At 41.4% G+C, this 17,099-nt stretch overlaps 1 protein-coding gene across 1 annotated transcript in view; it reads left to right on the top strand.

The window, feature by feature from the left end:
* mmp19 (matrix metallopeptidase 19) overlaps positions 1-6,067 on the top strand; it is a 269,832-nt gene extending 263,765 nt beyond the window's left edge. The window contains exons 8-9 of the mRNA XM_052111502.1: positions 4,742-4,869; positions 5,087-6,067. Coding sequence (XP_051967462.1) covers positions 4,742-4,869; positions 5,087-5,320 — 362 coding nt within the window. The 3' untranslated portion in view covers positions 5,321-6,067. The remainder of the gene's footprint in view (positions 1-4,741; positions 4,870-5,086) is intronic.
* The last annotated feature ends 11,032 nt before the right edge of the window (positions 6,068-17,099 follow it).

Below are 17,099 nucleotides of genomic sequence, written 5' to 3'. Positions count from 1 at the left end.
TGAGATGGTTTCCTATTAAGCCAATAGGGACATTTGAACGTTTGGGCATAGCAATATGGTGGCGCAGTGGCTTCATGATATGACATTATGAGTAAGCTATATTTATCAGTGTGTGGGCCCCAAGGCTACAGCCTAGGTTTGCCTTTGTATTAATCTGCTCTGCTCCTGAGCATATCCATGAGTCACATGCATGAACACGAACAGCACATTTACAGGTTTACTCTGAAGCACACACAAACCATAGGCTGTTAATTTCAGCATTTTTGTGGTTTAATATGACCATATCACAAGTTTGATGTTATTTTGATTTATTGTGCAGCCCTAAAGGATCATGAAATTGATGATGTGCTCTTTTGGAAATGGTTAAAAAAAAGTGTATTCAAATCATTATAATATTCACAATATTGCTAAATTGTATTTTTTATTTTTATTTAATCATTGTGATGATCATGTCATTTTAGATGTTTATTTAAAACATCGTTCTATCCCTGTGCTCATGGGTAATTAGTATAACAAATAATTTTTTTCTAATATTCAGTAGAACTTGTTGTTTGTGTTGAAGTAATTATTTGTGTATTTAATGGTCTTCAGCTTTGTGCATATCCCTACTAAAAAAACTAAGTTCACTCATGACAACCAGATCCTTACCAATACAATTTGACATAATAGTAGTACAACCATTTAAATTATATTCCGTATTCTATTATGTTTGGAAGTTTAGGCCCAATTACTGAATTGAAGGGAATAGCTGGACATCCATTTTAATCTGGTTTTGAGAAGATATAATCTGAGAATCATCAGCATGACATTAATAGCAAATTCCATGTTTTCTGATAGGATCTCCTAGGAGAAGCAAATAGGTGTCCGCAATGGCATAGATTTGGTTTGAACATTGAGGGGGACCAAATGTTGGTGAGGTGTGGGAAGTGTTATGTTTCATTACAACACATTGCACAATGCATAAATAACAGTTCAAATTAATGCACAGTTAAACAAAAAAGTGTATTCAATATAGGGATGCCGTGGTGTGAGATTTAGATTACCATCTGAGAAAAAAAAATGCAGTGTCAATTAATTACACATTTTCTTATTATGCAACAGCACTGATGCAAAAAATGCATATCATATAACAATTGTCTAAATGTCTAATGACAATTTTTCACTGCACATTACACTTCGACTCAACTCTACTCGCTTTACTTTTCTGTGCTTGCATTTCCACTGCAGTTTAGTGTCACCTCAACGTGGGAAGGATTATAGGCTGATCATCATAGTTGTACCACCTCTACTGCCGTGACATCATCTTAATCACGACACAAACTGACCAAAACAATAACATGACCACTAGCTGTTATCTACTAGCTCATTTTGCAAGTATAGTGTTAACGTAACATAATATACCATCCTCCATCGTGGATCAACGCCAGTCCAGGGCACTCTCCCTCCCATTACTCGCCGATTTAGATAGCCTCCATTTGGTCGAACCACTTCCACTTTTCTTTGATGGTTCTGTAGTCATTTTTACGTTTTTTTTACTTTTACCTACACTGTTGGTAGGTCCGGTGGTAGCTGTGTGTGGTCAACAGCTGATACACTTCCTGAGAGACTTTCGTTTCACTCATCGCTAACGAGTGGACCATCTGCACCTCGTTTATTGACCATGGCGTGGTTTGCACACAGCCATTTATTTTTTCACAATTCGAAAGTCGCGTGAACAAATTAAACTGTTATCGCTTTTGCTAACTTTAAAACTAGCAGATTGATGTCACGTGTCGGAAATCCAGTGACGCTGGTAGTGACGTTTCTCCCTGATCAATCAGTGATCTGTAGGATTTTGCCGTCACATTTAGGCTCGGCTCGCTTGGAACCTCGACCGAGGTGGTACTAAAAAAAGTATCAGTTACCAGGTACTATCCACAGTGGAAAGCCCCAAAAAAGCTGAGTCACCTCCTTCACAGCACAGGATGTGTGCCCCCCGTCTCCACCAGTTCTACGCCAATGGTTCAATGTAACATAAACTAACCCTGGCTATGTGCAGTACTGTGCAGGGGTGCTGTTTAGGGCAGTGTATGCAATTTGCAATTGTATGCAGTTGGCCCCTAGTCCGAGTGCTCCTTTTGTATGGCACTCCTATGCACTGCATTATGTATTGCAAATGTAATATCTGGGATGTGACATCAAAGACACAGTGTGGGAGATTTTCATGGTATGATATGCATATTGGTGCTTGCCCGGAATAGCTTTCAATTCAAATCAATCAAATCACTTTATTGTCACACTACTGTGTACACAAGTGCAACAGTAGGTGAAAGTCTTGTGTGCAGTTCCGAATAACATAGTAGTACCATTTACAATAAACAACATATTTACACAACACAATTTACATAACAAACGTACACATACTTACACAACACAATATACAATGTACAGTAAACAATACACACAATATAGAATACACATACAATAAAAATAAAAATAAGGGTGAGAATATATAGTATACAGTAGTTGTACTGTGGAGAATATAATTATGACAGTCCAGTGTGAGATTATAGAATAATAAAGTGCTGTGCGAATTGTTGATCCTGATAGATCAAGTGTTCAAAAGTCAGAGCAGATGTAATCTCTGATTAACCTCTCAAAGCATTTGCTGATGATGGGGATCAGAGCAACAGGACGCAAGTCATTTAAGCAAGTGATTTTGGCTTGCTTCGGTACAGGCACAATGGTTGATGTTTTAAAGCATGTGGGGACTACAGACAGGGAGAGGGACAGGTTGAAAATGTCCGTAAAAACACCAGCCAGTTGGTTTGCGCACGTTCTGATGATGCGGCCGGAATGCATTCTGGACCCGCGGCTTACGGATGTTCACCTGTCGGAAGGATCGGGTTACATCTGCAACAGAGACGGAGAGTGAACCATCCTCTGTAGCATCAGCCGTGAATACTATCTCCGCAAGGGCGGTGTTATTGTCCTCAAAACGAGCATAAAATGTATTAAGCTCAACTGGGAGAGAGGCAGCGGTGTTCATGGCGGAGTTTTTATTCCGTTTATAGTCCGTGATGATGTTAATTCCCTGCCACATGCTTCTAGAGTTAGTGGTGTTGAACTGACCTTCAATTTTGTGCCTGCACTGGCGTTTGGCTGCACTGATAGAGTTGCGGAGGGCATAACTGGCTTTTTTATGCTCCTCCACGTTCCCGGAATTAAAAGCCCGTAATTGACTTAATTAAGTAGATCCGTATTGTTTTGGTTGGAACAACATCTTCTAAGCACTTCCTGATGAAACATGTTATGCTATCTGCGTAAACCTCGATGTCGTCATCAGAGGCGGACCGGAACATCTCCCAGTCCACGTGATCAAAACAGTCTTGTAGTGCAGAGTCTGATTGGTCTGACCAGCACTGGATCATTCTGAGGGTGGGTGCTTCCCATTTCAGTTTCTGCCTGTAAGCGGGCAAAAGCAGAACGGAAGAGTGGTCCGATTTTCCAAATGGTTGGCGGGGGAGGGATTTGTAGCATCCCGGAAAGGAGAATAACAGTGGTCCAAAACCCGGCCTCCTCGTGTGTTGAAGCTGATATGTTGGTGGTATTTTGGTGCTATTGTTTTCAAATTTGCTTTGTTGAAGTCTCCGGCAACAATGAACGCAGCCTCAGGGTGCGTGGTTTCCTGCTCACTTATACACCCATACAGTTCCCTGAGTGCCCGGTCTGTGTCAGCTTCTGGGGGGAGGTACACAGCTGTGATAATGACCGCTGTGAATTCACTCGGTAGCCAGAATGGTCGACACAGAAGCATGAGATATTCCAGATCAGGAGAGCAGAAAGACTTGATAAAATGTACGTTCCTCTGATCACACCATGATTTGTTGATCATAAAACATACACCACCACCTCTGCTTTTACCTAAGAGGTCTTTCGCTCTGTCTGCTCGGTGCACAGAGAACCCCGGGGGTTCGACGGCCGAGTCTGGAATCTCCGCAGCCAGCCAGGTTTCTGCAAGGCATATAACACAGCAGTCCCTCGTATCTCGTTGGAAAGAGGATCCGCTGTCTCCTCACAGAGTTTGTTGTCCAGAGACTGAACATTTGCAAGTAGAATACTGGGTAGCGGGGGTCGATTTGTGCAACGTCTTACTCTGATGAGAACGGCGGCTCTTTTTCCCCCTTTCCTTCTGCGTTTCTGTGGTCGGGCAGCCCAGACAAAGGGTTCCGCTGTAAACAGCGGGTCGGCGTTGAGGAATTTGAAGTCCGGTTTTCGGTGTGTAATTGCCGAACCAATGTCCAAAAGCGTTTGTCTGTCGTACACAATAAGGCAGACAACATCCAAGACAAAAAAACACAAAACTGTAAACAAAACAAACAATAAACTGCAGTGTTTTGAAGGAGCCCGCAACGCAGCAGCCATACTCGCCGCCATCTTGAGCTATTCTTTTGGAGATATTTAAAGAATTCAACTCATTTGAGAATAATGAATGGAACAATAAAAATAAAAAGACACCATTGTTCTAATAGCATTTATCTGATGCATCTACTTCTAGTGAATCTGAAACCTCACACCTGTTTCTACAACATTCTAATTGCTTTACTAATCTGAAAAACTTAACGCTCCTTCTCTGATCTAACATGCACAACTACAACTTTTGAATATGAATGTTAATTGAGGCATTTTTTTCAGCACTATAACAAAATCTTCTTTCTAAATAAATGTTCTCTTCTTCTCCTCATCTGTTCCTCTTCCTCAGGGGAGAAAGTCTGGAGGTACACAAATTTCCATCTTGACTATGGATATCCCAAACTACTGAAGAGAATCCCTGCCAACATTGATGCTGCTTTATATTATGAAAAGAACAAGAAAATATTCTTCTTTAAGGTAGAGACTGTTTGTTTCAGAATTTATTCAAGCACACAATCTATGCTTAAGAGAATAAATCAATCTTCTTAAGGAAAAAATTATAATTATAAATTCTGATGCACTCCATTTCTCTACAAACTAAAGCATTGTACATCCATGAACATGGACTTTTCCATTAGTAAACTAGTAACAAATCTTTAATTTGATTAATTTATTGAAAGTGTTCTGTTTTCAGGGCTCAGGTTATTGGCAGTGGGATGAAATGGTGTATAATGACCTCAGTATTTATCCCAAACCCATTTCTCAACTGTTCACTGGTGTTCCGTCTAGTCTTGATGCAGCGCTTACATGGACCAATGGCAAGATCTATTTTTTCAAGGGGGACTGGTACTGGCGTATGAATGAGCAACTAAGTGTTGATTCAGGATACCCACTGAGCACACGTTTGCGCTGGATGAAGTGCAACTGATCTGGAACAGAGTGTACAGACACAATTATCATCATGTTTCTTATACAACAGCTGATGTGTATGTTCATTGCATAAGAACAAACATATGAGGAGACTGAAGCTCATTTTTGTCAGTTTGAGTATATGTGAAATTTGTGACGATGGCGTTAAGACAGCTGCAGATTTTCATTTGTGATCATACATTGTGAATACATAAGAAAGCTGAATTCATTTGAGTATCTGCATCATGCCAGTTAAAAAATTCAGCTTGGATGTCTCATGTACAGTAATATGACTTTTTTTTTAAACAATATGTAGAAGTTTTTGGGTGTTGGGATTAAAATTCAATACAATGAGTCTACAATTACATGCTCTTTTGGAATTGTTAATGCATTATTTTAGTATACAGATGGATATTGACGAAGTTGAATAACTTGAATAAGTTATGAATTGAACTCAAACATTTGAACTTAAACATTGTACCACATCATTTAAATGATACTGATAATGTTTCATTTTCACAAACGACAGCATGGTTACATTTAGTTGTTCCTCAAACACTTTGGAGCCATGCTTTTGTAACAGACATGTTTTTGCTCTGATCTGGAGTTTTTGACTACTTTTTGTTCACTTTATTTTTTTATTTTTTTTGGTAATATGTTTAATATCATTTGCATATTTGTGGATTTGTTTTATGATCTGATATATAACAACAATTTGTTATTTTGTCAGTTGCTTTATCAAATGCTCTCCAAACTCTTTTACCATTTTAACAAGACAAAATTCCACTATTTTATATCCAGTAATACTTCTTGTTTGTATTGTTTTAAATGTTTTTAAATGTCTCACAATTTACTTTTTTCACTTGTCTGGTTTTACATACTTTCAACCTATGGATCGGTAAAAGCAAAACAAGAGAACAATTTTACAGGTTTCATTTGTTCATTCTCCACAGGGCTCAGGTCACTGCTGTTCCCCTAATGTCACTCACTCGACATTGTGTTGATGTAGTGACATTAGGGTCGCCCTTGGGAGCCCCACACACCTCTGATCTTTGAGAAAAGGCCAATGAAAATTGGCGAGTGGAATTTGTATGCCACTCCCCCGGACATACGGGTATAAAAGGAGCTGGAATGCTAGCAGTCATTCAGATTTCTTCTTCGGAGCCAAGCAGTTGTGTTCAGCAAGCCGAATTACTCTGCCGATCCATTCTTTTCTGAGACGGTGAAGCTGTTGGATTTTACGACGCATTACAGCGGTTCTCCCCCTCTTGCACCGGCGTTGTGCAGAGAACGGCCCTAGGCGCTTCAGCAGCAAAAGAGCATATTTTATTAATTTAAGAAGAATATGGTCCCTTCTAAACAAGTGGCACCTACGAAAGCATCTTTTTCAAGGTGCCTTTTCGTTTGTCTATTATTCCTGTTGCGGTCGTTATCTCTCCACTTCTGATGTCCATGATCGCTGTCTCACGTGTTTGGGTGCTATCCACATGGAGGCATCGTTCATGGATGGTTAATGTCCTCATTGTGGCTTTCTTTCGTCAGAGGGAAAGCCACTCTAGCAGCTCCCCACCTCGTTCCTTCTACCTATGGGTATGAGGCAGAGTCGGTTAGCACTGGGGACCCCCGCAGACCTCCCATTCCCCAGCACGCTTATATGCCCCGGTTGAGTTGTGGGATGAGACCACGAGTTTGTGGTATCGTTCGGGGCTTGTGAAGAGGATGATTTGTCAATAGCAGCATTGGAGAGTGGGCTCGTCCTGTCTGACGTGGAAGACTCAGCTGTGCTCAGCGGTGGTCCAGTCACAGGCTGATGTTGAATCCTCCGCTCCCCCCCGAACCCTTGTGGCTTGACGATTGGTTTCTGGGGCCAGAGCTACACTCATGGCCACGCTCAGCCCCCGTTCCTTTCTTAGGAGCTTACGCGATCATGGTGGGCCCCTTTTACTGCCTGTACCTGGTTCGCGAGTTCCTCCGCTCTCACTACCCTCGATGGTGGGGTGGCCAGTGGGTACTCGGCAACTCCTCAGGTGGATCAGGCGGTCGTGGTGCACTTGTGCAGCTCCGCTACCTGGAGGAGTCACCCGAGGCTGCTGTCCAGGGCCTGTAGGCTTATGTCGTCACACGGTGCTGCTGGACAGACCACCTCTGCCCTGCATGCCATGGCTCTCCTGCAGGTGCACCAAGCCAAGGCACTTAAAGAACTGCACGAGGGTAGTCTTGACCCGGGATTGATGCAGGAATTGCACTCGCGACCAGTCTTGCCCTCCGGATATCCACCTTGGTGGTCCAGGAGCACCACCTTTGGCTCAATCTGGTTGAGTCGAGAGATGCTGTCAAGTTTCGATTCCTTGATGCCCCCATCTCCCAGGTTGGCCAATTCGGCAACACCGTCGGAGACATTGCCCGACAGTTTTCGATGGTGAGGAAGCAGATGGAGGCTATCCAACACATCCGGCCCGGCGTGGCTCAAGACCTCACACCACATCTGCTCGTCACCAAGGGCATCCCCCTGTGGAGACAACACCATAAACAGACGCCACCCATCTCACGACCGGTTGCCAAGAACCAGAGAAAGACTTCAAAGTGACCCTGAGACGTACAGCCCAGGAGACGGGCCTCCTGTCCCCGCAAGCTTTGGCACAATTCTGCCCCCAATGTGACGGTCTCCACAGATCACAAAGACGATTGTCTTCCTCCACCATCCCAGACCGCTCCGGGGGTGGGCACAAGGAGCCTGGTAATTGCTTCGATGTCCCTGGGCTTGGCACAGCCACAAGTGGCACCTCAGGCTCTGCCCCATCACGAGGCCCCACCCACCAGTACGTCCGATGGGATTTTCGGGTAACCTCAGGATGGGAGTCCCGAGGTTGAGACAGCAAAACAAATAAAATAATATTAGCATAGGCAGACCTAACTAAAGCAGCCTAATTGTGAGTTGAAGGATAAATTAGGTGTATGCCTGGCTAAATAGATGAGTCTTTAGTCTAGACTTAAATTGAGGGAGTGTGTCTGCATTTCAAACAGTGTTATGGAGACTATTTTAGAGTTTAGGAGCCAAATATGAAAAGGATCTACCTCCTTTTGTGGATTTTGATATTCTAGGAACTATTAACAGGCCAGAATTGTGTGATCGTAATGAACATGATGGAATATACCATGGTAGAATGTAAGTACTGCTGAGCTAGACCATTCAAAGCTTTGTACGTCATTAACAGAATTTTAAAATTAATACAAAATTTAACAGGTATCCAATGTAACGATAATAAAATGGGGCTAATATTATAATATTTCTTGGTTCTCGTCAGCACTCTGGCTGCTGCATTTTGAACCAATTGAAATGTATTTATTGGTCTTGGACATCCTCCCAGTAATGCATTACAATAATCTAGTCTTGAGGTCATGAACGCATGAATTAGTTTTTCGGCATCAGCAACAGAGAGCATGTGTCATAATTTAGCAAAAGATCAGAGGTGTGTGGGGTTTCGAAGGTCGCCTCATAGCAAGAAGGCTCCTGGTTTGAGTCCCGGTTCAACTGGGCTTTTCTGTGTGGAGTTTGCTTGTTCTGCCTGTGTTCATGTGGGTTTCCTCCAGGTGCTCCGGTCCCCCACAAGACCAAAAACATGCAGGTTAAGTGAATTGGAGAGTGTGGGATTGCGTCAGGAAGGGCATCCAGTGTAAAACCTGTGCCAAGTCAAATATGCTGATCACAGATGTCCGCTGTGGAAACCCCTAATGGGAGCAGCCAAAGTATATTTTGTGTATAATATAATTTTAAACTTTTCAACCTGCCTTCATTAAGCATGAAAATGCCACTAAACAGTGCTAACACTTGACAGCCTTGAGAAACTTGATGCCAGTTTCAAAATATTCATTAACTTTAGCTGCCCTATATTCTAAATCTAACTAAACTGAAACTAGGAAAAACTAAAAACAAAAGACTCAGTCTAATCACAGTTCAATACATTTAATTGCTGGTTATAATACACTGTAAAAATAAATTGTCAAGTAACCTCAAAAAAATTGCTTCATAGTAAAATCTAAATTAACTGGTTTTATTGGTCAAAAAATTTAATCTGACTATATCAATCTGACAAATTTTGTTACACCAAAGGAAAAAGACTGCAGAAAAGGTTGCAGAAAAAACAGCAAACCATTATATTTTAAGATATAAACATAATATTTCTGTTTATAACATTATAAATGTAATGCCAGAAATAAATTATTGTCTTAAAACATATTCTTCTATTTATATAACATTATGAAAGAACATTTTTTTAACAAAAACCAAAACTACTGAGAAGTCAATAATGGTTGTCCTAATTCGAGTGCAGCTGGTGTACTTACAGTTTTTACAGATGAGCTCTGCATCATCACCCAGTTGACAGCTTAAAGATGAATGTTTCAGTGGTTTTCTTCCCCTTAAGTCACATGTTTAGCAGTGTTTTATTAAAATTTCACGCCAGAAAATGGAACTATGGGGAAAAAATATATAATTGAACACATTTGAAATTCAGTCATTTCTATAATAATATCCATAAGAATATTTATTTGGATGCACACAGAAACCCAGTTGCATAGATTAGTAGGTGGTATTTCACACGGAGATGTCAGTGTCTGAAACAGACAAAGTGCTCATTGTAAAAAATATTTTATAAACCTGGAATTTGACTTCAAGAACTAATCTATTCAATCTGAACATTCTGGGTAGAATGCAGTGTAAACCAGAAACTCAAGAGTTTTGATGCAGAGACACACTGTGGCTGAGGACACCATTGATATGAATTCAAGTCTTCAAAGATCTCCATACAGAAGAGAACAGAGTTGTAGTCGAGTCCAGCTCATCTGAGTCCAATTCCAGTACGAGATCAGAGTAGGTCGAGTTCGAGTCAAAACAGAGACCAGAAGAGGGTTGAGTTTGAGTCAAGACCAAGACCAGAAGAGGGTCGAGTTTGACTCAAGACCAAGACCAGAAAAGGAATGTACTAAATGTTTAGTTTAAACAACTATTGACTAAGCTCTTATATCAAATATACCTAATTTATCTGAAATTAAACCTCTGGGGTCTGAGGGTGTTTGGGGCTCTGGAGATGTTTTGACATGCCTTGACATTTGTGGTTTTTTTGCTTAAAACCATATTAATGGCTAAAGTCTGATAACACTATATTCAGCACAAACTGGGCTACAATGATATGTGGGCAACATGTGTGTACATGTTTGTATTTTTGAGAAAATAAAGTTTATGCATGGTTTTTGAAAAAACAAAATTTTTAATTAATTGAAATAAAACCATATAACACATACTCAACATTTGTCCACAAGCCTTTTGAGAACTGATTCTTGTAGCCTAGAGTTTTTGCTACAAAATGATGTGAAACACATCCTGATCACTCATTCATACAAAACAATATAGTAATTTAACTTTTGTAAGACACTTTTAGGGTTAGAAAGGTCATGTGCGAGGAGGCGTGAACTATCATGAATATTGATTGTAATTCACAGCTGAGGAGACAAAAGACCCCTCCCCTGGGCCTATCAATGAGGAATGTGACAAAACGAGAATGAATGTGAGGAGACTTAATGATCTAAATCAAGTTTTAAGTTAAAAGAAGTAATCTGACTATACATTTTCTTTACAAAAAGACTTCACTTAATTTTAGACCTACACTACCATTTAAAAGATGTCTCTTCTGCTCACCAAGACTGCATTTATTTGATCCAAAATACAGTAAAAAAACATTGATATTGTGAACTATTTTTACAATTTAAAAGAACAGTTTTCTATTTGAATATATTGTTAAATGCAATTTGTGATCAAAGCTGAATTTTCAGCATCATTACTGCAGTCTATATAATACAACATACCATTTAAATACCTTCTTTAACTGAAACAGCATTTAAATCTAACTAAAACTTGCTTATACTCTGAATCCTGGCTGGCAAGTCTGGAAACAGTCCCACTAGTAAAATATGTACATGTTTATATAAAATAGCATGTCAACTAATGAAAACTATATAACTTACTCGTCCAAAATTGTATCCTCGGCTGGAAGTCTCTCTTCAAAATACAAACGTTCATTGGAGTCCTGCACTTCTTCTGAGGAAAGTGTTAACTCTTCATCACTATCCAGGAGTTTTCTCAATTGTGTATTGTGCTGTCTTTCAAACTTGCAGAAAAGTGAATGAACTTTGTTTATAAGGCACAGTCGGGGGCGTTTACATTTGCATTGATCGCCACAGCACATTACCGTATGAATAGCGCCCTCTGCCCGTGGGTGTGATCACATTAGAGATAATTAGCTGAGCCAGGAGAAACTGTACATCGCTTTGTTTTATTTAAAAGACATTTTAAGCTTGCTTTAGATATATGTTTCATGTTTGTGTGATAAGTATTCACAGAGTTTCAATTTATTTTTGTGACGTGTTTCAGATATATGCTCGCAAACCCGGAGACTGCTAACAGCCCACCCTTTATATTTTCTTTATTTTACAAAAGCACAAGGTTTTGTTGTTATTGTGAGTGTACACAAATAAAAGTAGACCCTTTATAGTCTCTAATGATGTCTTACACTTATCTGTATGCCCCAAAATTATGGAGAATTTTATGTTGTTTCCGCTGTAATGAAGAAAAAATCCAGCAGTACGCACCGGCTAAATTTCGTAACGGTCGGCCATTCAGATTTGATGTTATAAGCTGTTGAAAATTGATTGGCTGCTGGCGGCAATGTTTTTTTATTTGTCCGAATTGTATTGTAGGATATGTTAACCTTTGGCCCCTACAAGATGAATAGCAATTTTCAACTTCATGGATCGTACGGTTAGAGGGTTATGAGCATTTTTTAGTTGTAGCGCCCCTATGGGCAAATGTTTCACAACTTTGCGTGCACCCTCAGAATGTGCTGTTGTTTTTGAGTATCAAAGACAACATAACTTTTGGCCTTTCCGTTTGGTAGATATTGGTAATACGTGCAAAATGGACAATGCCTGACCAATTCGTTGGCTTATATCTTCGTAACGTTCAATGAATCAAAATTCCTTTGATACATTTTTATCAGGAGGGTTCATAGTAGAGACAAACCAATTTTATTGAATCAGACATACGGCGTAGGAAGAGCTAGAAAAACTATGTTTTTCGAATTGTGCAAATTATTGTGGAAATTTTCATGACGGAAATTAAATCAGAGATATACGTTTTATTCATCTTGAGCCAAGTAATCCTTGAGTCCACTTGAGTGAGCCACAAAGGTTTTAGGAGTTATGGGCCAAAATGTATCACTACAGCACCACCTTGAGGCCAATTGGACCGAAACGTTGATACACTGTGGTACTCTGGGGAACTACCTTCCCTCTCAGTTTCAGCTCTCTACGAGCTCTCTTTGTCTGCACAATCAGTTTTAGGGCAGAATAATACAAATAATAAAAAATATAGCTGCAAGCAGTGATGACGGGCCCAAGCACCATGGGTCCATTTCCACTCGGTGGCTTTCAGAAAACAAAGCATGATGGACACAGCAACAACTCAACATTAATGTAAACATGGACCCTAAACATACAATGTGTAATATATATATGCCACCATTCCAGTTTGACTACAACTTCATGTAATTTAATCCACTGGCATGACAACACTAAGAAAGTGACACACTTCCTTCCACCAGTTGGTGGCGCTACAGTTTAGGATGAGCTCCCACCCCTGACTGTTTGTAAAGCTGCATATCTCAGCAACTATGTCCTGAGTAAAAACAGCATGAATAAATACATTTCTCGCAACATCATATTGGAGGTTGACCGCACAGCCTGATGCACACTAATTAGGTAAATACAGAATTGATGGCTAGGCTTAAATGGGAGAGGTTTTGGTGCCTGTGAATTAATGTCAGAGTATGAGGGATAAGAAACAGACCAGAGGCGTCAAGAGCGTTAAATCGACCGGAAGTCATTCATTTTCTATGGCAGCCAGCATCTCTCAGTGGCGAGAGATGGTGGCGTGGCCGTCAGGGGAAAGTTAAAGTGCGGGCAACATTATGGTAATGAGCTTTGATGTGGTTTGGTGACAAACTATTGGAATATAGAAGTGCTCCGCTCTAGCGAAATCTAGAGAGCACAACCGTGTAAACTTTGGCTCCCACCAAACAGAAACTGATTATTGCTGTTGCGGGTTTTCCCGTATTATATGATCTGTCTTGGCTTGACGATATAAATAATATTTTAATGATTAACTTAAACAAAAACAAACACACACACATGACGGACATGTCCGTAAATGATCTCTCTCTCCCTCACTATCCTTCTCGGAGGCTTAATTAGCCTGATAAGGGACCGGGTGTGCAGCCGGCTGGAGGCAATCCCCCACCGCATTTTTGGGGAATATCTTCTCCCCTCGCGGTCGGCGGCCATCCTCCACTTCCAGGCGGGCTCCTCATCCCCCGGCAGATGGCCGCGGCTGCTCCGTTGGGGTGGACAGTAGTGGCGAGAACTCTACTACGGTGTATCCCTCCTCCTTCCCAGATTGCGGCACCAGTGTAAAGCAGTCAATGGAAAGGAGGAGGCAAGAACCGGCTTGACAATATAAATAATATTTGAATAATAAACTTAAACAAAAGACACAAACACACATGACGCACATGTCCGTAAACGATCTTTCTCTCTCCCGCACTATCCTCTGCAGTCGACCTTTATCCCTCTCGGAGGCTTAATTATCCTGATAAGGGACCGGGTGTGTAGAATCACGACCCGGCCCCGCCCTCCGATCTGCCACAACTATATTAAAAGATTTCATGAGGATATACGCTACTTGTGATATGTCGGCAAAAAGATACCGGTCGACATGTCTGGATGTTTTGCGGCCCCTTTAAATATAGTTTATAGTTTCCGAACGAACATTGCCGCCTATTTCAACTACATCAGAGCATCAATGAATCTTCGATAGCGTTGTTTGCAGGGCAGCCAGAGCGAATTTTGCCGCTCTCACCGCCTCTGGTCTGAACACACGAACAGATTCAGGGAAGCGTTTACACTTTCTAGCTGACTTGTGACCAGTGCAAGAATGGCCAGCCATACCCAAAATAATAAGAGTAACAGTGTTAGTGTTACTGTGAATATCAGTCATATAAGAAATAGAAACAAACAATACATACACATTATAATATATACCCAGTTTAGGGCTGCATGATTTTAGCAAAAATCATAATTGTCAAATATTGCCTTTGATATTGTAATCGTGATTATTAATGTCCATTAAAATATTAAATTGCCATGACGTAACAAAGTAAGCAACCGTTTGGTTCTTCAGAGCAGTAGATTTCAATGGTGGATATGAGCTGCGCTCCAGTTTCTTTTAAGCATTATATTGTATTGTATTTTATATTGTAATAATGTTTGTTAAGGTAAAGCAAATAAAAACATATTTTAAAGGGATGTCTATGGTATGGAATAAATTCAAAAATTGCTAAATTACTGCTTAAATTATTAATTCACGTACAATAAATAATATGGCATATTCAATATTCAAACTTATTAACAGCCGATTTAAATCGACCAAGTTACTCTGTCCAGTAAGCCCTTTCATAGAGAGACAGGGGACCATTCATCCCGTTAGATCTTCAATGGTGATCTTGTTCATGTAAGATCATCCTTAGATAATTTTTGGCCTCAGTGGTTGCACTTTGGAAATTAAAAACAGTAATTTGCTTTCAGAGTTTGTGCGATTCGTGAAAATGTTAAATCTACCAGCTGCGTGGCAAATCTTATTAGAGCAGATGTGATAACATTGTCAGTGATTCCTGAAATATGCTATTCATGTCATATTCTTTATGTTGGCTACACTCCCAAAACACACTTGGAACAGTTCAGCCGAATTACTTTATTGCTATTTTGTACAAATCAAATTCACATTGGCCTACTTATAAACATGATATTTGTCATTATTTGCATTGTATTCAACATCTACGTTCAAAGCGAGCTGTGCAATATGCAATGAATCCAAAATAATTACAAAGTGCTTTTCGCTCTTGTTCTACAGCTTATTTTCGAGTGTCAGGTGATGTTTCTTCAGTATTAATTTTCCTGTGCCACCATGAACAGAGGTGGAACATAAAGCAAGCATTCGGTCATTCAGACGGTTAAGCGTCTGCTCTCTGCCTCACATTACTTCAGGTGGATGTTTCACAAGCGACAACATTGGGAAACAAAAGTGCTAGCTAATGTTTATTTAGCAAGTTTCACAGAAATTTTCTTAAAAATAGAGGCTAGCTGCCTGTCCGATGAACAAAGATGGTCATGTCATTTTTTCCAGAAATAACATCTAGGTTACGGATGTAACCTCCGTTCCCTGATGGAGGGAACGAGATGTTGTGTCAAAGAAGCGACACTAGGGGTCTCTCTTGAGTGCCGAATATACCTCTGATCTATGTAAAAAGGCCAATGAGAAGTTGGCAGACAGAATTTGCATGTCCTGCTCCCGGACATACGGGTATAAAGGCGGGGAAATGCATCTGTTTCATTCAGGATTTTTCTGAGAAGCCGGAAATGGTCTGGCCACAACAGTGGCTTGGCTCAGCGACGTGGCCGGGAGGACACAACGTCTCGTTCCCTCCATCAGGGAATGATGGTTACATTCATTTCAACATTTTGTTGAAGAAGCGACACTAGGGGTCCAATTTAAATCATGCCATGCGCTGAGCCGTGTACGTGTACTGCTGACACAGGAGCGGGCAGGTACTTGACGTGCCGAAATGACCAGCTGTATCAGACTGCACGTACCCTTCCCCAATGCCCCATAAACTTGTCTGAACCCTTATAGTTACCCTAGACAGGGGAACAAGATGACGCTTGCCAACATGGGAACGGGCCGAGCCTAGCCGGGCCTCTTTTCTCTCTATGTTTCTCGCATAGATCAAAATGGCTTGGGCCCTTACACGCATCGTTGGAATGGGGTCTTATCCAATTTCCTATTCTTTCAGGGGAAAAAGACCCTGAGGAGACCACAACCGCCCAGAGAGGGGGAGATAAAAGTGGTGAAATACACCACATGGGCTTTTAGGTCACATGTGGGAAGTGGCGTGGTGGTAGATCCCGCCATTTAGGAGGGAGGAGTTGATACAGACACGGCGATCAGGGGGGCAGCGGGAACTGGCCAAGGGATGCGGGTCCACTCGTAAGGAGACCGTACCGCTGAGAATACACACAGTCCATGTAGGAGCCCTAACCTTTGGAGCACCTATTACAGTACAGGGTAGATTTCAGTACCCGCAGTGGATTGGGTCGTCAAATTCCTCCGCTGAATTTTGGACCACAGGGCTAGGGAGGTGTCATCCAGGGAGCCGAGTGAGTGGGCTCTCCTGGGATTAAGTGCACGGTATTACATCAGCCGAAGGAACAGGCACTGGTTGCATGTTCGCCGTGTTCTGCGGAAATGCGGACACCCGCAAAGGGGGGCAGGGGCCTGGCATACTGTATTGTGTAACCGAGTCGGATGGTCCTGGCCAGCCAGCGAGACGGGTTGGGAAGTGAAAGCCACGTATCCAAGCTCCGTGCTAGGGGCACTAAAGGGACGATTATTTTTGACATACCCTTGCTCTGGTGTTGAGAAAAGACTCGAAGCACTTACATTGCTCCGCACAATCCTGAGGAGGATATCCAGCGTCGGCTTCCTCTAGACACGTCAGAACCAGCTGGCCGGGGGACAGCCCACATTTGGTGCCTGTACCATTAAATCCCTGGGAGGAGTATTTCAAATTCCTCAGCAAGCCTTTTTCAAACGATCCAAAATGGCCAACTTCCTTTTGGGCAGAGCCTATGAC

This window comes from Xyrauchen texanus, chromosome 39 (genome assembly GCF_025860055.1).
Source record: "Xyrauchen texanus isolate HMW12.3.18 chromosome 39, RBS_HiC_50CHRs, whole genome shotgun sequence".
Classification (NCBI taxonomy): Eukaryota; Metazoa; Chordata; class Actinopteri; order Cypriniformes; family Catostomidae; genus Xyrauchen; species Xyrauchen texanus.
Note: the sequence above shows the minus strand (reverse complement) of the source record. Positions and strands in the feature narration are given on the sequence as shown.